The sequence below is a fragment of the Dendrobium catenatum genome, unplaced genomic scaffold (assembly GCF_001605985.2).
Source record: "Dendrobium catenatum unplaced genomic scaffold, ASM160598v2 fragScaff_scaffold_1220, whole genome shotgun sequence".
In the NCBI taxonomy this organism is placed as follows: Eukaryota; Viridiplantae; Streptophyta; class Magnoliopsida; order Asparagales; family Orchidaceae; genus Dendrobium; species Dendrobium catenatum.
The window spans coordinates 12,228,176-12,246,991 of NW_021319682.1; the positions used below are offsets into that span (position 1 = coordinate 12,228,176).

An 18,816-nucleotide genomic window follows, 5' to 3' on the forward strand; every position below is an offset into this window, starting at 1 on the left:
CGAAATCTGCTTGATTTCTTTGATATGAGAGATTTGTAGATGGGAGTTAGAGGCGAATGAAGGTCAAGGGTTCGGTTCCTGTAGGAAAATGTAAATTTCTGTGAAAGAGATGATTGGATTGGTTGCATTGATCATCGGAAGTGTGGGTGTTGGAAGCGGCAATGATGTAGATGACTAGATTAAAAAAGACCAAAGGAGAACACTTAGGAAAGAAGAACTTTTCTCAATTCAAATTTTAGTAGGCCAACACCAATCACATCTCAGAACAAACAAAAGTTAGACAAAAAACAAAAATTAAAATAACAAAAACTACCCTCAGAACAACCAACAAGTGGTCACCTCACATGCATCGAATTAGTAGGAAAAAGATAAGTGCTCAAAGACATGCAAACTAGAGGTCCACCACAGCAACTTGGGCCAACGTCCACCACAAACTTCTCCGACAAATGCTACCAAATCGGCCAACCAACACCTTCAAAAGCTTGAGAAGAAAGATACAAGTGGGTGGAAACTTGTGGAGAGAACAAGTAGGTAAGAAGCCCAAGACAAAATCAAAGAGAGGATAAGAGAAGTGGAAATAGCTCGCAAGCTTTCCAAGAAGAAATCCTCAGGTTTTTAGATATCTTCACTCACAAAAAAACTCCCCAAATTTCATAAATCAGCTACTATATATAGAAGAGGAGAGGGAGCCAAACAACCGTCCATACTATCCAATCAGCAAAGGGGAGGCAGAAGAACAATAGACAACCGAATGGAGCAGCACCCAAAAGGCTAGCAGGACACAACGAACGAACAACCAGCACTAGGGGGAAGGAACCAGGCAGGCAGAGGAATCGAAGGGGAAAAACATAGGGGGATGAACCCTACCAACAGCCTGAAAAGGTAGCAAAACACGACAATTCACAAGAATGACCTGAAAAAGGTAGCAGAACACAACAGCTCACAAACTAGGCAGCAAAAACCCGAAACAACCAACCCAAGGAGCTTGGGTCAAAATCCAAATCAGCCCACAAGTCATTACATCAAAGAAGCTAGCACCCCAAAGGTAAGACATGTCAAAGAGCACAACCTACACATGGTCATCGGTTGCTTTCCATCATATGGTAGAAAAAAAACATAAAATTCAAATTACAAAATAGTTCAACAAAAATAAAAAAACTAAAATGAAATTGTTTGCATCAGGCAAGAGGGAGTTGGAGGCTTTGATGATAATTAGGGTACCAGAAGGTTTTGGCTTAGAAGCTATGGTTGAACTCTTCTCTTTGAACACCTAAAAATTTAAAGAGATTCATTCTGACTTGTAGACCAAATCTACACGCAACCCATTCATATTTGCCCAACCCAAATTATGCAAATAATCATGCATCATTGAATACAAAATTCAATTATTTCTTGATTCTTCATGATTTTTAGCTCTAAAGTTACAAGTTATTTCTCTTCTCTATGGGCTCCAAAAGTCCTAGGAAGATTTCCAACCTTAGACCCAAATTCTAAGTAATATTTTCACTTAACAAAACAAGTATTTCCTCTTCTTATGACATTTAAAACATAACCTTTAGATGGCCTTTAGGAGCTTTTATCTGTTGAAGTTTACATTACCCTATTAGGTGAATTTAACAATGTTCTAAGTCAAACCCTTAGACATGTCTATATTACCCTATTAGGTAGACATTTCTCTTTTATCCAAATGCTAAGAGAACCTCAAAATTCCTAAAAAAATCACCTAGGTTTCTTTTGATACAATAATTAATCATTCCATCCCAAAAGATGGAATGCCTATATTGTTGGATCTTAAGATTCCATAAGTAGTAGGCTTGCCTCAAAACAAACAGTGGTTGCTTTATGGATTCTTCATAACCCTTCTAAATATGAAATTGATGTAGAACTATAAATGCAAATGATGTTGATTTGGAAATTACGCATGCTTGAACAGAGCTTAACAATTTTTTAACTCACCATGAACTTAAGCAATGACTTTTGCATGCAAGGGGGCAATCAAGTTTACAAAAACAATCACATGCTAATGGGAGGACCATTAAATAACAAATTAATTAATAATATGCTCACGTGGTGTTTTAGAGACAATCCCTAAGTTAACAAATAGATTAGTCACTACAAAGGTCCACTCACACAACGCTCTTGATTTGGGCTAAACTGATAAGCTTTCACAGTAAAACGATGTCACGATTAAGGAGGGATCAACAAAGATACGCAGGGGGGAGGAGTTTACCCGCATGGAAGAAGATACTAAGCCACAATGAAGTCGTTTGGCTGCCTATGTGGAATGGATAGCAATACAAACCCTCTTGCACGCCCAAACATCAACGAAAATTCTAGACAACAACTATGTGGGCGCCAAATCTTAGAACAACTGGTAGTGGGGCTGGAAAACGGGTTGATCCTATATTTCAGCCGTAGGCGGCTGCCTTTGGGATGATTTGGGAGGGAAACAATAAGCTCTTGGCATGAAATTGGGGCGACGACAAGCACTAAATGATCAGGGGGCTGATTTGAGGCCTTAGTGGAGTTGCCAACTATAGCTTACTAATTAAGGAAAGATGAATTAATTCAGATTTCCAATCAATATTCAGATTTGCTGATGGGGATATCCTTCCAAACATAGCCCAACAATTTAGGAAAGGAATCCAAGGCTTATAGGAGAATTCAAATTTGAATTCAAATTCCCAAAATTAACGCTAGGCTAATTTAGGAAGGGGAAATGGGGAATTAATTGAGATCTTTAATTAATATTCAAATTGATTGATTGTGATATCTTTCCAAACATAACCCCAACAATTTGGGAAAAGATTTTAAGGCTTTAGGAGATTTTGAATTTGAATTTCAGATTTTCCAAAATTAACACTAGGCTAATTTAGGAAGGAGAATTAATTGGGATATCTAATTAATATTCAAATTGATTGATTGGGATATTTTCAAACATAACCCAACAATTTGGGAAAGGATCTCAAGCCTTTAGGAGATCTCAAATTTGAATGTCATATTTTCCAAAATTAACGCTAGGCTAATTTAGGAAGGGAAATTAATTGGGATATCCAATTAATATTCGAATTTATTGATTGAGATATTTCCAAACATAACCTAACAATTTGGGAAAGGATTTCAAGCCTTTAGGAGGTTTCAAATATGAATTTCAGATTTTTTTAAATTAACACCAGGCTAATTTAGGAAGGGGAATTAATTGGGATCTCCAATTAATATTCGGATTTATTGATTGGGTTATTTCTAAACATAACCCAATAATTTGGAAATGATTTCAAGCCTTTAGGAGATTTCAAATTTTCCAAAATTAACACTAGGCTAATTTAGGAAAGGGGAATTAATTGGGATCTCCAATTAATATTCAAATTGATTGATTTAGATATCTTTTTAAATATAACCGACAACTTAGAAAATGATTTCAAGACTTTAGGAGATTTCAAAATTGAATTTTAGATTTTTCCAAAATTAATGCTAGGCTAATTTTGGAAAATGTTTGAGGATCAATTTGAAATTTTGAGGGGAAAGGGAAGAGGGGGTCATGATGGTTTCGACCATGGGAACAAGGAGGTGGTTGGCGGCTATGAAGTGCGGGAAAAGGAGAGGTTGTGCACGATCAAGGCTAGGAGGAGAAAGGAGGTGGTCAGTTGGAGCATTGGGAGGAGATGACAATGACGCCAAGCTCAATGGGAGTGGAGGCAAAGATAATCCGTAAGCCCGGACCCTTCCTGCGGCTGACGGGTCTTGCTTTGTCCGCACCTAGGGACTTCACATAAGCTCTCAAAAGAACTCTCAAGGCTCTCAAACAACATCTAGACACAAAGTGCAAAAAATTTTATTCATAATAATCATCATCTTCACAAGGAGGTGAGGCCTATAAATAGACAAAATATAATAAAATATCACAACAAAAGTTCCCCCTAGGGTCACATAAACCTACTCCCTCAAGTGAGGGTAAAAACTAAAAACAAAAAATTACACATAATAAATCAAATTCAAATAAATGTTCAAAAATAGAGTAATCCGATCGTAGCCGTAGATCTTCGGTCCTTCCTCTGATAAACTTTCCACGGCCAGATGTCCTCATCAGAAACCAATAAAATAAAATAAATAATGATTTTGCACTGTTCCACAATTCCCTTTCATAAAAAATGAAATAATCCCAGTAGAAAGTGTAGAGAAAAGTTGAAGTAAAAAAGAGGCCAAAAGTTCTTATTCTCTTCTTATTAATATAGTGATTCAAAGCATTGGATACACGTTACAACGTATAGACTATTCTAAGATAAGTCTATACTCTGTCTATTAGCGCTACAAATTATTCAGTAAGTTGGCATATTCTGCCATTCTTTTCTCCCCTTATTTGATTTTACTCACCATTATCTTGATTTCATGTACTTGGTTTGTAATAGGAAGTGCTTGTAGAAATTTAAGAAAAGCCTTGGCTGAAATTTGATTTCAGCAATTTCTGAAAATCAACGACAAGAAAATCAGGAATATAACACATAAGAACATTTTTTTATTGAAAGTTTTATGAAAGAAAGACAATTTACAAGTGGATTTTCAATTGGATAGGAAGATCAGACTCCCAAATCTTTAGCTGTCGGCTAGAGCATAAACACCCTAAGAATAATCTAAATTCAACAAACAAAACATAACCCTAACCCTAGGAGAATCACCTACTTAACAACAAATACCCAAACAACCCTATTCCAATTTCCTCCCAAATCTACCCTATTTCCTTAATTATTTCCCTCCCAAATCAGCCCCCCTCTCTTGCAGCTCCCGCTCTACCTATTGGATGTAATTGCCGGTCCCGTAAGGATCGGCTGGACTGGTCTAACATTACCCCGTTCCCAACGACCCACCTTGTCCGCAAGGTGGACGACTACTTCCTTAATTTTCTCTTCATTACAAATGGTGAAAACTTAAAGAGATTGACCCTTACATCGCCGCCACAGTACATACCTCTCCTCACATCTGAAACAAAGCTCCTTTGTACTCTTCTTCTGTAACTCTGTTTTTGTGAGCTTCTTGAAGTTTTTCCCTTGTCTCCATCTTGCAATCTTCTCCTTCGGGGTCTCCCTAAGAGTATATAGTGTCGGCTACTTGGATGCCAAAAAGGTGGTGGTCATCTTAAGTTGTTGCCTCAAGTCCCTCTCTCCAAGTGCCTCTGATCTTCCATTAATTTGGCTAGCTTCATAGCCTCTCTCAAATTATGATGCCTCATCACTTTAACTACTGCCCAAATTTTTGGTTTGAGCCCTTACATAAAGTTCCCCTTCAGAATAGTATCCGGAAGTTGGTCCAGTCTGCTGTTTAGGTGCTCAAACTGCTCATGATATTCCACCACTATCCCCTCCAGCGTTATGGCGAATAACTGCTCATAGAAGGCCCCTCCATTGCTAGTTCAGAAACGTTCCAACAAGCAGTATTTAAACTCCTAGGTTCATATGGGTCACCTCGTATCATTCCACTGGTACCATGCCAATAATTTTCCCTCCAAGCACATCCCGACTGCCATCAGTCTCTTCTCCTCCATCAACCTATTGACAGTAAAGTACATTTCCACCTTGTAGATCTATCCATGGGCATCATCTCACTAAAAAATAGACATCTTTTGTTTCCTCACCCTCGGATCTCTTTTGTTCCCCTTGTTTCCTCCATAATTTCTCATTCCCCAAGGGGTGGTTCCATCAAAGTTTCTCAATCATCCCTTCTATGCTCGTACCCAAATATTTCATCAAATTCCCACATTCTCTTTTCAAATTTAGAACCCTTTGGATCATAATTAGTCATTCTCCTTTCAAATTCAACCACTCATTTTTCAAATTCAGCACCCCTTCGATTAGCTCCCCTCCTTTCAAATTCAGCAATCCTTCGGTCATAATTAGCCCTTCCCCTTTCAAATTCCATACCTCTCCTCTCAAATTCAGCACCCCTTGATTCATACCCAACCTCCTCAGGCCTCTCCCCATACCCTCTATCCAGCTCCTCCCTATGAATAGGCTATAGGGGAGGCATTCTCTATTCTCCCTCCAGAATCTCCACTTCATGATCTTCCCTTCGCCTTATCGGATTAAGAATTTCCCCTCTGCATTGGTTGCCGGAGGCTTCCCTCACCTTCGACGATGTCACTTTGGGCTGGCCCTGGAGCAACTTTTTCAATATCTCCTCCTTAATGGAAAATTTTCCATCCATCTTCTTGTGAATGGCTGGAATTTGACTTTTGAGATCTAAATATTGAGTTTGGATATTTGAAATTTCATATTTTAATTGTCTGATCTCCCCTTCCAGCACTTCTATCTTTCTTCCTACCATAGGTACCCGGAGTTGGGCTCCAATTGTAAAAAAAAACAGCAACTTTGATGTGAATATGACCTCCAAACAGCAGAAAACAACAAGATCGGAGAGAAAATGTAACAAAAATTAGCGAGGAAGATTTTTATTTCAGCCCAGTAAATCACTCTGTTACCAATTTGATAGAAAGTGCTTGTAGAAATTTAGGAAAAGCTTTGGCCAAAATTTGATTTCAACAATTTCAGAAAACCAGGAATGGAACACACAAGAATATTTTTTTATTGAATGTTTTATGAAAGAAAGACAAGATACAAGTGAATCTTCAGTTGGAGTGGATGATCCGTCTCTCTTAAATCTCTTGCCGCAGGCTAGAGCCCAAACACCATAAGAAAAATTTAAACAAATACAACACATAACCCTAACCTAGGAAAATTACCTACTTAAAGCAAGCAATAAACAACAAATATCCAAACAGCCCTCCTACAATTCCCTCATAAATCTATCATACTTCCTTAATTATTTTCCTCCCAATTCAGCCCCCTTGTCCTGCTGCTCTCGCTCTACCGGTAGATGTAATTGCCGGTCCCATAAGGACCGGCTGAACCGGTCTAATAGTTTGCATCATGAGCTTTTCGATAGATACCACTAAGGGAGGCTCAAATCACCTTAGCTGTAGTTAGGAGCAAATAAGTGTCACTAATTGAGGGTTCAATGGTTCATTGATTCCCATAGCCGCCATGAGATGATCAAAAAGTCAATTTCATCCCATACTGGAAACATTAAATCTCATATTTTTGGTCCTATCCCAATTCCCAAGAAGATAGTCCAATCTTTCATTACCTTTTAAATATGTCCTAGCAAATTGTGACCATTTGAGATAGTTATTCTCCTTCAACTGATACATAGGTATGACATTTTGCGTATCTCTAGTTGATTGATGTTAGTTGACTTTATCAGATTGGATGGTTTCTAATGTTACCATGGTAATGGATCAACAATAGGTTGTGGCTTAAGTTGCAATAGAAGGGATGGTTTTCCGGAGCAATGGAGTTTTATTTTATGGTGAACCTCAATATTTCAGCTCCCGGAAGGTAGGCTGAGGTGCGGTTGGAGCATGACGAATAAGAAGAATTGCAGCTTACAACAATAAAAATTATTTCTGATAATCAGAGAACTATAAAATAACAAGTTGTTACAATGAAGGTTGTACTAACTAGAGTATGGTAAAGACATGCCAAGAAAGACGCACAACATTGATGAATGTTAGTAACCCCAAGAAAAATATATTTAAGGTTTTAATAACATGTTGAGAAAAGATCTAAAGAAAACAGGAATTTATACATATAGACTATTCTAGAAGAAGAAAAGAAAAATAGCTTATTCTTACGAAAATGTATACTGCATTTACAACGATACTTTCTTGGCCGAGTTATGTTTAATTGCTTTCCTAATATGTAGATTCAGATTTAAATTTGAATTCAATTCCCTGGAATGTCCATATGGTGGTTGCCTACTCACTTGGATTTCCTTTTCATCTGTCGCCACCTGACAGTTATGCTGATGCACCCTGGTACCAAAAGTAGGAATGATAGTATTTTCTATAAAATAATTAATATTAAGGGGATTAATTACACTTTTTTTTGATGCAGGACTTCGTAGATGAAATGATTATGAGTTCATTTGGATATTGCACAACTCGTGGTTAGAATAATACTAGAACAAGATTACTAGCAATTTAAAGCGATGAATCCAAAACAAGTAGTAGGGCTAAATCACATGGTGAGAGCTTTGAAAATTTCAAGATAAATAAGAAAACAATACAATGTAAAGTAGTAGACTTCAAGATAATCCCTAGTCTAATAACGAGAGTTAGATAGCATATAGGTGCGCTCAAATCCTACGTTTACTAAGCTTAAGCCAGAGCAATATGGAGGAGCCCGTCGTGACTGCAATCAAGTCAGGAGAATTTAGACTAAAAGATAAAATATGTTAGGGAGAAGGGGAACCTTCATCAAAGGTTAGTGGAGATCCTCCACTCAATGCTTTCGAAGTGTTCGTCAATGGCTTCCACCAAAGTATCTAAGATCAGCTCCAAGTAATCTTCCACGGTGTGATCAATCCTCGGATTCACGTCGAAGAAAGTGGATCGTAGGATGTCGGTGAAGCCGTCTTCGTCCCAAGTTATTCCATACCCAGTCTCTGGATCCACCATTCATGGAGGTTTGAAGGTAGAATCTCCTTAGCCCTTGATATGCCTTGCGAATGGTGTCAAGAGAAAGAAATTTCTCATGCAAGTGGAGAAAAGAAAATACACTCCAAGGCTCTTGACCAAAGTCTGAAGATAGCTTCAGATTTTGATCCCAAAATCTGAGAAAATTTCAGTTTTTTCTTGAAGAGGAGGGTGGGAATTGGAGGCAGGAAACTAAGTTGATAATTCCTCTTGAAGCAGTTATGAGGGAGAGAGATTTGGAGAGATAGGGAGAAGGGGCGGCTGGATGATAGGGTGGGTTGAGGAATTTCTATTTTCCAAATCAGTGACTTGATTTGGGAAATATAATTGGAAGTAAGGCTCAGGAAAATTCGGCTAGAGAGTTAGGAGTTTGGAAGTATTTCCAAATGTGGGACTAGGAAATAGGAAAGAAATTTCCAATCCCAAATTCAAGGGAGAGGGGGGCCGGCGGTATGGGTGTTCATGGGAGCAATTAATGAGAGGATTTAAGGCTTCTAAATTTGATTTTAGGAATTAGGAAAGTAATGAAATAAATCCAATTTGAATTTGAAATTCAAATAGATTTAAATTAGAAACTTTCCTAAAATAGAATCACTAATTTAGGAAAGAATTTGAAATTTGAACTTGAATAATTTCAAATTCAAATCAATCCCTAAATTAGCCCAACCAAAATAGGAAATCACAAAGAGGGTGGGAAGAGGGGTTTGGCTGGCGGCTAAGGAGGTGGAACCGGTGGCATGAGTTCGGGTATGGGGGATTAGCCGTGGGATTGAGGGAGGAGGAGGGGGTCGGGTAAGGTAGCCGGCGGTTAGTGGGGGAGAAGGTGGGAGTATGGTCGGCAATGGGGAAGAGGAAGAGGAAAGGTTAGGGAACAAAGACCACGAACCCGACCGTCTCCTAGGTTGGTGGGTAGTGCACAAATCTCCCTCTCCTTGGGATCTCTCTCCATTAGAACTCACAAGTTCTCACACAACTCATGCAAGAGGAAAATTTCTAATCAATCATTCATTAACTTCAAAAGAAAATAAGGAGGGCTATATAAATCCTCATACAAAGGACTCAAAACAAAAGACACAAATGCCTCTTGGGCTTACATACGACATCCCTTCATAAGAGGGTACAACGGGAAAAACAAAATAACATCTAAGCTAATAAGAAAATACATGAATAATAAAATGACATAAATGACTCAGAAATATAAAGACTCGATTGTGGCCGTAGATCGGCAGCCACGTCTCTGATAAACCTTCCATGATCTGATGTCCCCATCATTCTCCCGGGGTGGGAGAAAACTCGACTCCGTCGAGTAAGTATATCTGGCGCTCTCGTAGATCTCTAGTGCATCCGGGTCAATGCTGATTATATTATTGGAACCTTTTCTGTTCTAATCAGACTTTTTCTTATATTTTGGCTTGGAGTATGTTAATAGTAGCTATATTTGCCAATTTATATTGCCTGATTTACAATTTTTTTGCAGATAACAACCTTTAATATCTCATTGGTTGTTCATGGAACAATTGCAGAAAACATGGATTATCTTATGGTAATTCTAATTTTCATGTTTGTTACAATTACTAGAATAGTAGAATGTTAAGATTTTTTTTTTGGGAGAAAGAACTTCAGAATTTTCTCTTGATTTATTGTTTTCTCAAGCAGGAGAAATCCAATCCTTATGCTGTTCCCTTGAGTATGGGCATTCTTCAAACAATCAAAAGTCCTTTGGATATCACAACAAGCACAATCATTAAGAGGATTGTTGCCAATCATGAAGCCTATCAGGTTATTTTTGCTACTAAAACTTGCCTCAAATAATCATCATGCATATCTCAGATAATTTGTTGAACTTATAGATATTAACATGTGCTTTAAATTATTTTTCGCCATGCTTTTGTTTTCTATGGAATGCGTCATAAAGTCGACCTGTCAGAGGACATTCTCCTTAGGATGTTTCTTAGGTGTGGGTTGAAAATATTGCAACCACCTATGATCAGGAGCACTAAAAAAATGACGGAACCCACACAGGTTAGCAGGCCGGTGATCAGGCGACTAGGGCTACTCTTGCTGCTTTAAATAATAAGAGATGATCTGGGAGCCTTGTTACTTTCAAGAAGACATTTTTGATAAGAAAGTTTTTATCTTTATTCATTTATATTAAAATTTGTTTCCACAAATCTCTTTTATTAACTGTTACTAATAGTTATAGCGAATTCCCATACAAATGCAATGTGAGTATATAACATAAATAATCCATAAGTAAAGATTAAAATAAAACAAATTAAACTTGAATAAAATTACTTAAACAATTGAATATAAAATAGTAATGTGTATATAATTTAAGAGTTTATATATTTATAATATATGTGTGATTTTGTCCCATTTCATTTTCTATTTTATTACAGAATTAAAGTCGATGATTAAATTATATTTACCATTTAAGTAACTTTATTGCTTAATGAATCCTTTTTATGATAGAAAAATACTATGCTTGCTAAGCAAAAAAAATGTAAGCAAGTTAAGTTATCTAATACATTAATTGATTATAATTAGAAAGCATGTACTCTTATGATAATTGCATTATTTAGAATTATATACATCTAGTGTATTCTATTACAGTCATTTACATATTAATTAAAGTATAGTTAAATTTTTTAAGATAAATGAGACTAGATATGATCATAAAATTAAGTTTGTTTATTTTGCTTTATTTAGTTTAATTATAATTGGTAAATTATTCTATTTTCCTAACTCTATTATATATTTAGTTTATGTGCAACACTTATAATCACTTTATTTATAGAGAGAATAAAGATAAAAGCTTTCTTATATTGGTTGTTGGGTTGGAAGAATTGTTAGCGTGTTGGATTCCTTTTTCCTGCATTTCATTTTTTAGGTGTTTGGTTTGAAGATAAAGAAACGCAACATAAAATTTTGAGAGATTTCAGTTCATTTTTGAGAAATTTGCAACTTTTGGCTGAATTGGTTGAATCCCAAATTTCTTCTTTGTGAAATACTTCTCTTCGTGTTTGCTCATCCTTGTGACAATGCTTGCCTCTGAGAGCTCCTGTCAATCCTTGCCCTCATAAGCTCCAATCAACCCTTTGTCCTTGTGAGCTACCATGATCCTTCCCTCCCTCCACGAGCATTTATTGATGCTTGCACCCGTGATCTTGTGTCAATCCTTGGCTCCCTGCCCTCAAGAGCTCCTATTGATCCATGCCCACATAAGCTCATGTTGGTGCATGCTCCCATCATTGTCCAACCCCAAGAGCTCATGTCAATCCTTGCTCTCATCAGCTCCCATTGATCCCCACCACCATGAGCTTCCATCGATGCCTTTACCTGTGAGCTCCAATTGTGAGCATCGTAGGGTGCCCTAAGTTTTTTTTGTAAGATTTATTTTTATTAGTTATAGCCAAGACAATAATTTCAAATACTTGTATTCCGAGTACACTATATTACATTGCATTTAAAAATCTTCTCTATTTTAAATACTTACAATGAAATAGCCTATAAATAAGTCCTTATTTAAAGCTGGAAGGCTTCCAATTTTTTATTTGATGACATCATTTTTATGCATGTCAATGGCGCAAAATGGTGCATGGCATGGCTCAACGCACGTATGATGCTATTTACTTGACACGACGTAGATGTTCAAAATAGTGCGCACTATTTGCGCAATGCATGAGCAATAGTGCATGGCACAAATAGCATGCACAATTTTATTAACATGTTATAAATTTTAAATTTTAAATTATAATTATAATTTTTTAAGTTTTATATATTATAACATAATTAATTATTAATTAACTAAACAACAAATTAATAAAATATTAAAAATCAAGGTTGTGAAAATCGGTTTGGACATGGAATCGGAAGAATGAGAAGTTTAATGTTCAATGGTTCAACCGGAGTTAAACCAGATGATGTAATAAATATTAAAATTATTTAAAAAAGCTCTAAATGATATAATAATGATGTAATATATGCTCATATAATTTTATAATAAAAATAAGCAGAGTTCATGCACAATATTTTTCCTAATTTTAAATTTAACTATCTTAAATTTTAAATTTGATTTTTAATCTAAATTTAGTTTACATACACACACACACATATATATATCATTCATGCTTATAATTAAATATATAAAAAAATTAAATAAATAAAATAAATTTTATTCATATTATAAAATTGTTTAAAAAAATCGTGTATTTGTAGTGAACATGAAAACTTCAACATAGCTATTTATTCCTACATTATTTGGGAAGTTTTACTTTTTATTGTTTGTATAGCTTTTTGGTTTTGCATATATTAGGAACTTATATGGAGTGGTAGGACAATGTGAGAATGCTTCAGTGGTTTTTTTTGATAAATCATAATTATATGTATTTAATACTCATTTAAAAGTTATAATAGATTAAATCTATATCAATTTATTAAGTTTAATATTATATTTTTTGCTAAATTTAATTATTTAAATTTAAAAACACTTGAATCGGTCGATTTTTAAAAACCAGCAGTTTCTGTCTGTTCAGTTTGGTTTGATGCAAAGCCGATTTTTAAGATGGATCAGAACGGCCATTTGATAGGTTCATGGTTGAACTGATCGGGCCAATTCGATTTCTAAAACAATGCCAAAAAAATTAATTTTATCTCAATAGGATTTGGAGTTTACTTTTCTTATCTCCATTTCTTTGTTGGCGGTTCGGCTTGCGTCACTTGAAGTAGAGTTTTGAAAGAGTTACTCTAGGAAGCCTTTTTTCCTTCTTTGATGACGACAGAATAAGTCACACAGGGAGCTCGCAATGAAGGTAACAATCACTTTTCCGTTTCACGCGCTTTGCCTCAAGTAGAGTTTTGAAAGAGTCGCTCAATGAAATTGGCAACAGTTTTCTTGTCAAATGAGAAGTTAGAGGGGGCTCGCAACGAAAATAACAATCATTCCTTTCACGCGCTTCTTAGGCTAAATTGCATTAATATAAAATAGAGAAAGAACGAGATTTAACTTTCTATAGGATTTAAGTGATTTTTGCTGTTTGGTAGGATTTAAAATAAATTACGTTTAAATGCTGCTCAAATCTATCGATGTAAGTTTTTATAGGATTTAAAGTTATTTTTTTGTTTGGCAAGATATTTATATTTAAATCTTACTCAAATCAATCTATTATTTGGTTGATGGTATTTTATATTAATATATTTTTTATTTAAAATTATTTTATATTGTGCATGATGTTTAAAATGGCGCACGCAGTGCCGTGTTATGTTTCATGGCTCTGCGGGAAACTTTGTGCCATGGTGCGTCATTTGTCGTTGACAAGATGATTTCTTGTTTTGCTTTTTAAAGCAGCAAGAGTCGCCGTAGCCACCTGCTGATTGTGCGACTATCGTATATTTTGCCCAATTAGGTAACTTATTCTTTTATTTTTGTTTTAAGTTTTTCGTTCTCATGAAAGGTGGTGGCCATTATGTTCCTTTCTAAAATTTGTCCGGTCATGTCAGGATCTGCTGCTTGTTTATAAAGAAGTAATTTCTCTTGGAAGTAGAATGCATTGTTGATTAAATCAATATGAGCAGGATAAAATTCTTGCCCTAAGTTGACCATGGCATCATAGCAAAAGGAATTCACTTCCACCTGTAATTTTTGGAGCGTGAATGAAGCCTTTGTTAATCACCTATTTTACCAATCCAACATATATTGCTTGAAAATATGTTATTAAGCTGGTCACAGGTGAATGTTCTTCTTTAGTTCTAAAGAGCTCGCATTGTTGGTGTTGAATATCAGTGTGGTATACTCCACTCCGTTTCTTATTAAATGATGTTGAAGCAAGAAATCTTGTTTGTCTTTCTCAAGCTCTGGTTTTGAAAACTGTTATTTCACCAATTCTTTTATATATTTTGTACAATTTTCCAATGTAATTTAGCTGCTAACTTTTTGTATTTTGACCACTGAATTTTTTTTAAATTTTTTTTTTCTTCAGAAACGAAATGAAAAGAAGGAACAAAGTGAGAGGAAATACTACGAGAATAAGACTAACGTATCTGAAGAATGACTAATGAACTTGATTGCAAGTGTTAAGCTGTTTGAAGGAAACCAGCTCGTTACAGAAAAAATGTTGGCTCTCCCTATTCGTTAACACCCAAAAGCTTCAAATGCAAATACTGATCGTAAAGTAAAAGCTCAAATTATCACTCTAGCTAATCTGTGATTACAGTTATGGTTTAATTAGATTATTGAATAAATACGAGTTCTTTTGACTTTGCTTCCTAAATATGGCTGCTAACTATTGCGAGGTTCATCTCGATGGAAGCTTGAGTCCCTTATCTTGATGTCCTTCACTAATGAGAAGATTTTGTGCAATATTTATTATAATTAATGAGCAGATTGAGCGTATCTATTATAGTTCTATCATATGAACCCTATCATAATAGAGATTATTTTGTGCGCCAGCCGAACGCAATTTATCATCTGAAGATCAACCAGAATGCGTCATATCAGCGATACCGAGCAGTACCGAGCCGGGTACCAAGCAGGAGGTGACATGGCACATTCTGATTGGTCTTCAGATGACGTTCAGCATCTTCACAGAATAATTTCACCTATCATAGTGTATGCATTGAAGCCTACTGCTAGCTGTCAGGAGATGCAATAATGGATGTGTTTTTCTTTCAAAGCTGCCTTTCTTTATGAGGTCCACCTGATCCTGAAGTTTGTGAAGAACAGTAACGTGCCAACTAACTGCGAGGCGCGAAGATATTAATGAGAATTTGATCACTTAAATTGCTGGGTTTGTTGTGGTGGGTGGCCAACGCGAATCAGATGATCTGGATCGTTAAATTTTCAAAAGAACATTCTTATGGTTGTGATGTCAATCACATATAAGAATATTTTTTCAATATTGATAGAAAGCAGCTTGAGAAAGACGATTTCTGAACACTTAATGTATTGGACATTGATGTTTGGATGCTCATCTTATAGTTGGGAAGTAATTCTGAATTTTGTAATTTAGTTGGTAATACTTTAATTTTTAATCAAGTTATTTATAACGTGCTTGCAAATTAATTAGTCATCATTGATAAGTTTTTTTTTTTCTTAAGAACTTAGCTAATTAAAGTAAATTTTTACACGCATCATGTATTAATGTTTTGTCAACTTTTGTGTGAAAATAAAATGTTTAAAATTAGATAACAAATGCTCAATATTGGAATATGTTTAGATAGAGATAGAAAATAAAATTAGTTTATTTTTTATTGATAAAATTTTTTATATCTATTAACTTCGATCATTTGTCTTATCATGTTGATATATATTATATTATATTAATATATACTGTTTTTTTTTTCTTAAGAAAAATTGGTGAATAGCTAAAAGATGATAGTCGGATGGATAGGGTTTATACATAGCACTTTATCTTTGTGCTGTAGAACATAGAGAAATTATTCTGTGTTGACGTCGAATGCAGTTTTACATATGGAGATCAATTAGAATGAGCTATATCATCAATACCGAGTGGTATTGAGCAATATCAAGCCTCAGTATTGACGTGACTCATTCTGAATGATTTTCGGACATTGTTTGGTATCAGCACAAAATAATTTCTCGAGCATGAAGCATGATTAAATGATTTGTCAACCCTATATGCCCACGGATAACGAGATCACTGCCATGTTGACTTAGATTTTTGTGCCTTACGTGTTATAGAAGTGGAGTGTGTACAAAGAGATTTTAATCGTCACAGCTTCAAACAACATCTCACAAATAATTATAGAAATAAAGGAAAATTAACAGTAGACGTGATTTTTTATTTGAAATGGGAACAAGATATCACAAGAACAAGAAGACTGTTCTGTCAACTAAAGATGGAAAATCAATCCTTTCATGATGGTCTTAATGACATGAATTGAAGGCTTACGATGCGATGGTGATGAAAGGTTATTGAGGTAAATGATTGCAGTTAGGCCAAATTTTCGAGTGGACGTAGAGATTTCATGATTATAAAACATTAATAAGGCGTTATAGGGAAGCCGGGGTGTACATAGAAGATAATTGGATCAAGCATCACAACCTAAAAGTGACAATAGAGTGTCATTAAGATTGAGAGATTATTACGTGTGGTCATCAGACGGTTAGGAGGCGAATCAGAAAGCACCACTTCACCCGGTACACAACTGTACATATGGGTGTCAATATTTGACATGACACGAAACCCGACCCGTTTGAAAAACGGGCCAAGTTCGGGTTTCCGGATTCAATCCGTTTGAAAAATGGGTCGGGTTCGGATTGACCTGACGAGTTGCTGGGTCAACCCGGAAACCCGTTTACAATGAGCTGCTCTGCTCGCCCGTGTCCGCGAGCCCGAGTCCCTTCACCCACCTGCGTGCCCGCGTCCCCGCGCCTGCTTGCGTAAATTTCGCAAGCTAATCTAAGTATCTAACTGAGTACATCTAATTTCCATTTCGAAGCAGCGAAAAATTAATAATCAAAAGTGGTCCCAAAAGAAGTCTTATTCATAAGAGTACGGGTGTAAGTGAGTCAAGCCGACTCACACAACTCAGCTTGGTCTGTTGGTTGAGAGTAGGGGTGTCAATATTTGACACGACTCGAAAACCCGACCCGAACCCGACACAAAAATTTTGGGTTAGGGTCAAATTCGAACCCGAAACGGGTCGGGTTCGGGTTAACCCTTTGACCCGAAATTGACCCGAAAACCCGATTTTGACCCGGCAACCCGAGATTGACCCGAAAAGAGGAGATTGATCTGCTTTTACCCAAAAATTAGCCATTTTCTTGTTGAAAATGGGTCATTCGGGTCGTGTCGTGTTGACCCGGACCCGAAGCGGGTCGGGTTCGGGTCAGGAAAACTAACACGTTTTTAAAAACGGGTTGGATTCGGGTTGACCCGAATAGTGCCGGGTCAGTTTCGGGTTCGAACCGAACCCGACCCATGACCCGAAATTGACACCCCTTATAGGTAGTTGGAATAGTCATATTTTTGAAGTGGAGATGACATTACTTAGAGGTAGCAATGGGCCATGTAAGAAGATCATGGAGGATACTAAAAACAATTAGATTGATCATGAACTAGAGGTGGTTAATGAAAATTGAAGTATTGATTAAGATGACAATAAAGGGTAGTTGGAATGACTCCTCTCTTTGAAGAAGTGGAGATTGAATTACCAAGAGTTGGCGCATAATGAAGTTGGTTGAGTTAGTCCCTCCACTTGAAGAATAGGAGATTGAATGGAGCTTTTATTATGTACGGACACCGGACGGTTCTCCCGTCCGGTTAAGCACTGGCCGGGTACCCAGCGGTACCTAAGGGTATCGAGTGCGGGTACCAAGTTGGGCATCAAGCAATTGAGTGACGTGACACATTTTTATTGGTCTCCGAATGCCCTCCGCACTCCGCACAGAATAATAAATCGATTGAATGACCTAGAGTCAACATGCATGAAGTTGGTTGAGCATAGTATTCTAATTAGTAGGAAAGTGGAGATCCCAAACTAATTGTTTCCATTCATCTTTGTTGAACGAGTAGGACTTTGAAAACTTCGATGCTCTCACGTTCTCTCCAACCATCACTGCGAAACAAATATATTTCTCTTGTGTGTATTATAAACTTGAAGGGGAGATCCCAAACTAATTTTTTGTGCAAATTAAATAATAATACTCCTTAGAACTTTGGATGCTAATCAATTATTAATAAAGTGATAATACATCAATGGTTAGTCGTAATTATCTCTAATTTGTGGTTATTGTCGTATGAAGTAGAAAGAAACTGATCAATCTCAGTTTGAGATGACAATAACATTTTTATAAAGATGATTATGAACTTTCGGTGAAAAAAATAATTTCATTATTCTAGTTATTAAAAAAATAATAGTCAAATGAAATTATTATTGTCTACAAATCGAAACAACATGAAAGTTATCTCAAACTTCGATGCGATCAATGGAAGTAAAAAATTTGATGGTTGGGGTCTGTTTGGGACAACTACAACATTTTTAAAAATTGAATGTGAAATTGTTGCGGGAAAAACAACTTAGCTACTCTGGTTGCAAAAAAAGAACTCTTCGCCGCAAAAAATAACCCTTCGCCACAAAAAAATTCTAAAAAATAGTGAGAAAAAAAAGTAGCCAAATAAAATTATAATTACCGGCTGAAAAGCAAAAACAAAGCAATGAAAAAATTATCTTAAATAGACCCTAAGAGAGAGAGAGAGAGAGAGAGAGAGTACTTTTGTAGCATTTTTTGTGACAGGAAAACTGGTTTGCGATTAAGTAAATAATCATGA

General features: G+C 36.2%; 1 protein-coding gene across 2 annotated transcripts in view; it reads left to right on the forward strand.

The window, feature by feature from the left end:
• The window catches only part of LOC110092864 (ethanolamine-phosphate cytidylyltransferase-like), a 28,145-nt gene extending 13,217 nt beyond the window's left edge, over positions 1 to 14,928 (forward strand). Inside the window, exons 7-9 of one of the 2 annotated variants that reach the window (XM_020817561.2) lie at positions 10,002 to 10,067; positions 10,178 to 10,303; positions 14,503 to 14,928. In XM_020817561.2, coding sequence (XP_020673220.1) covers positions 10,002 to 10,067; positions 10,178 to 10,303; positions 14,503 to 14,574 — 264 coding nt within the window. In that variant the 3' untranslated portion in view covers positions 14,575 to 14,928. The remainder of the gene's footprint in view (positions 1 to 10,001; positions 10,068 to 10,177; positions 10,304 to 14,502) is intronic. The other variant, XM_020817566.2, reaches the window with a different exon arrangement.
• Positions 14,929 to 18,816: the final 3,888 nt, after the last annotated feature.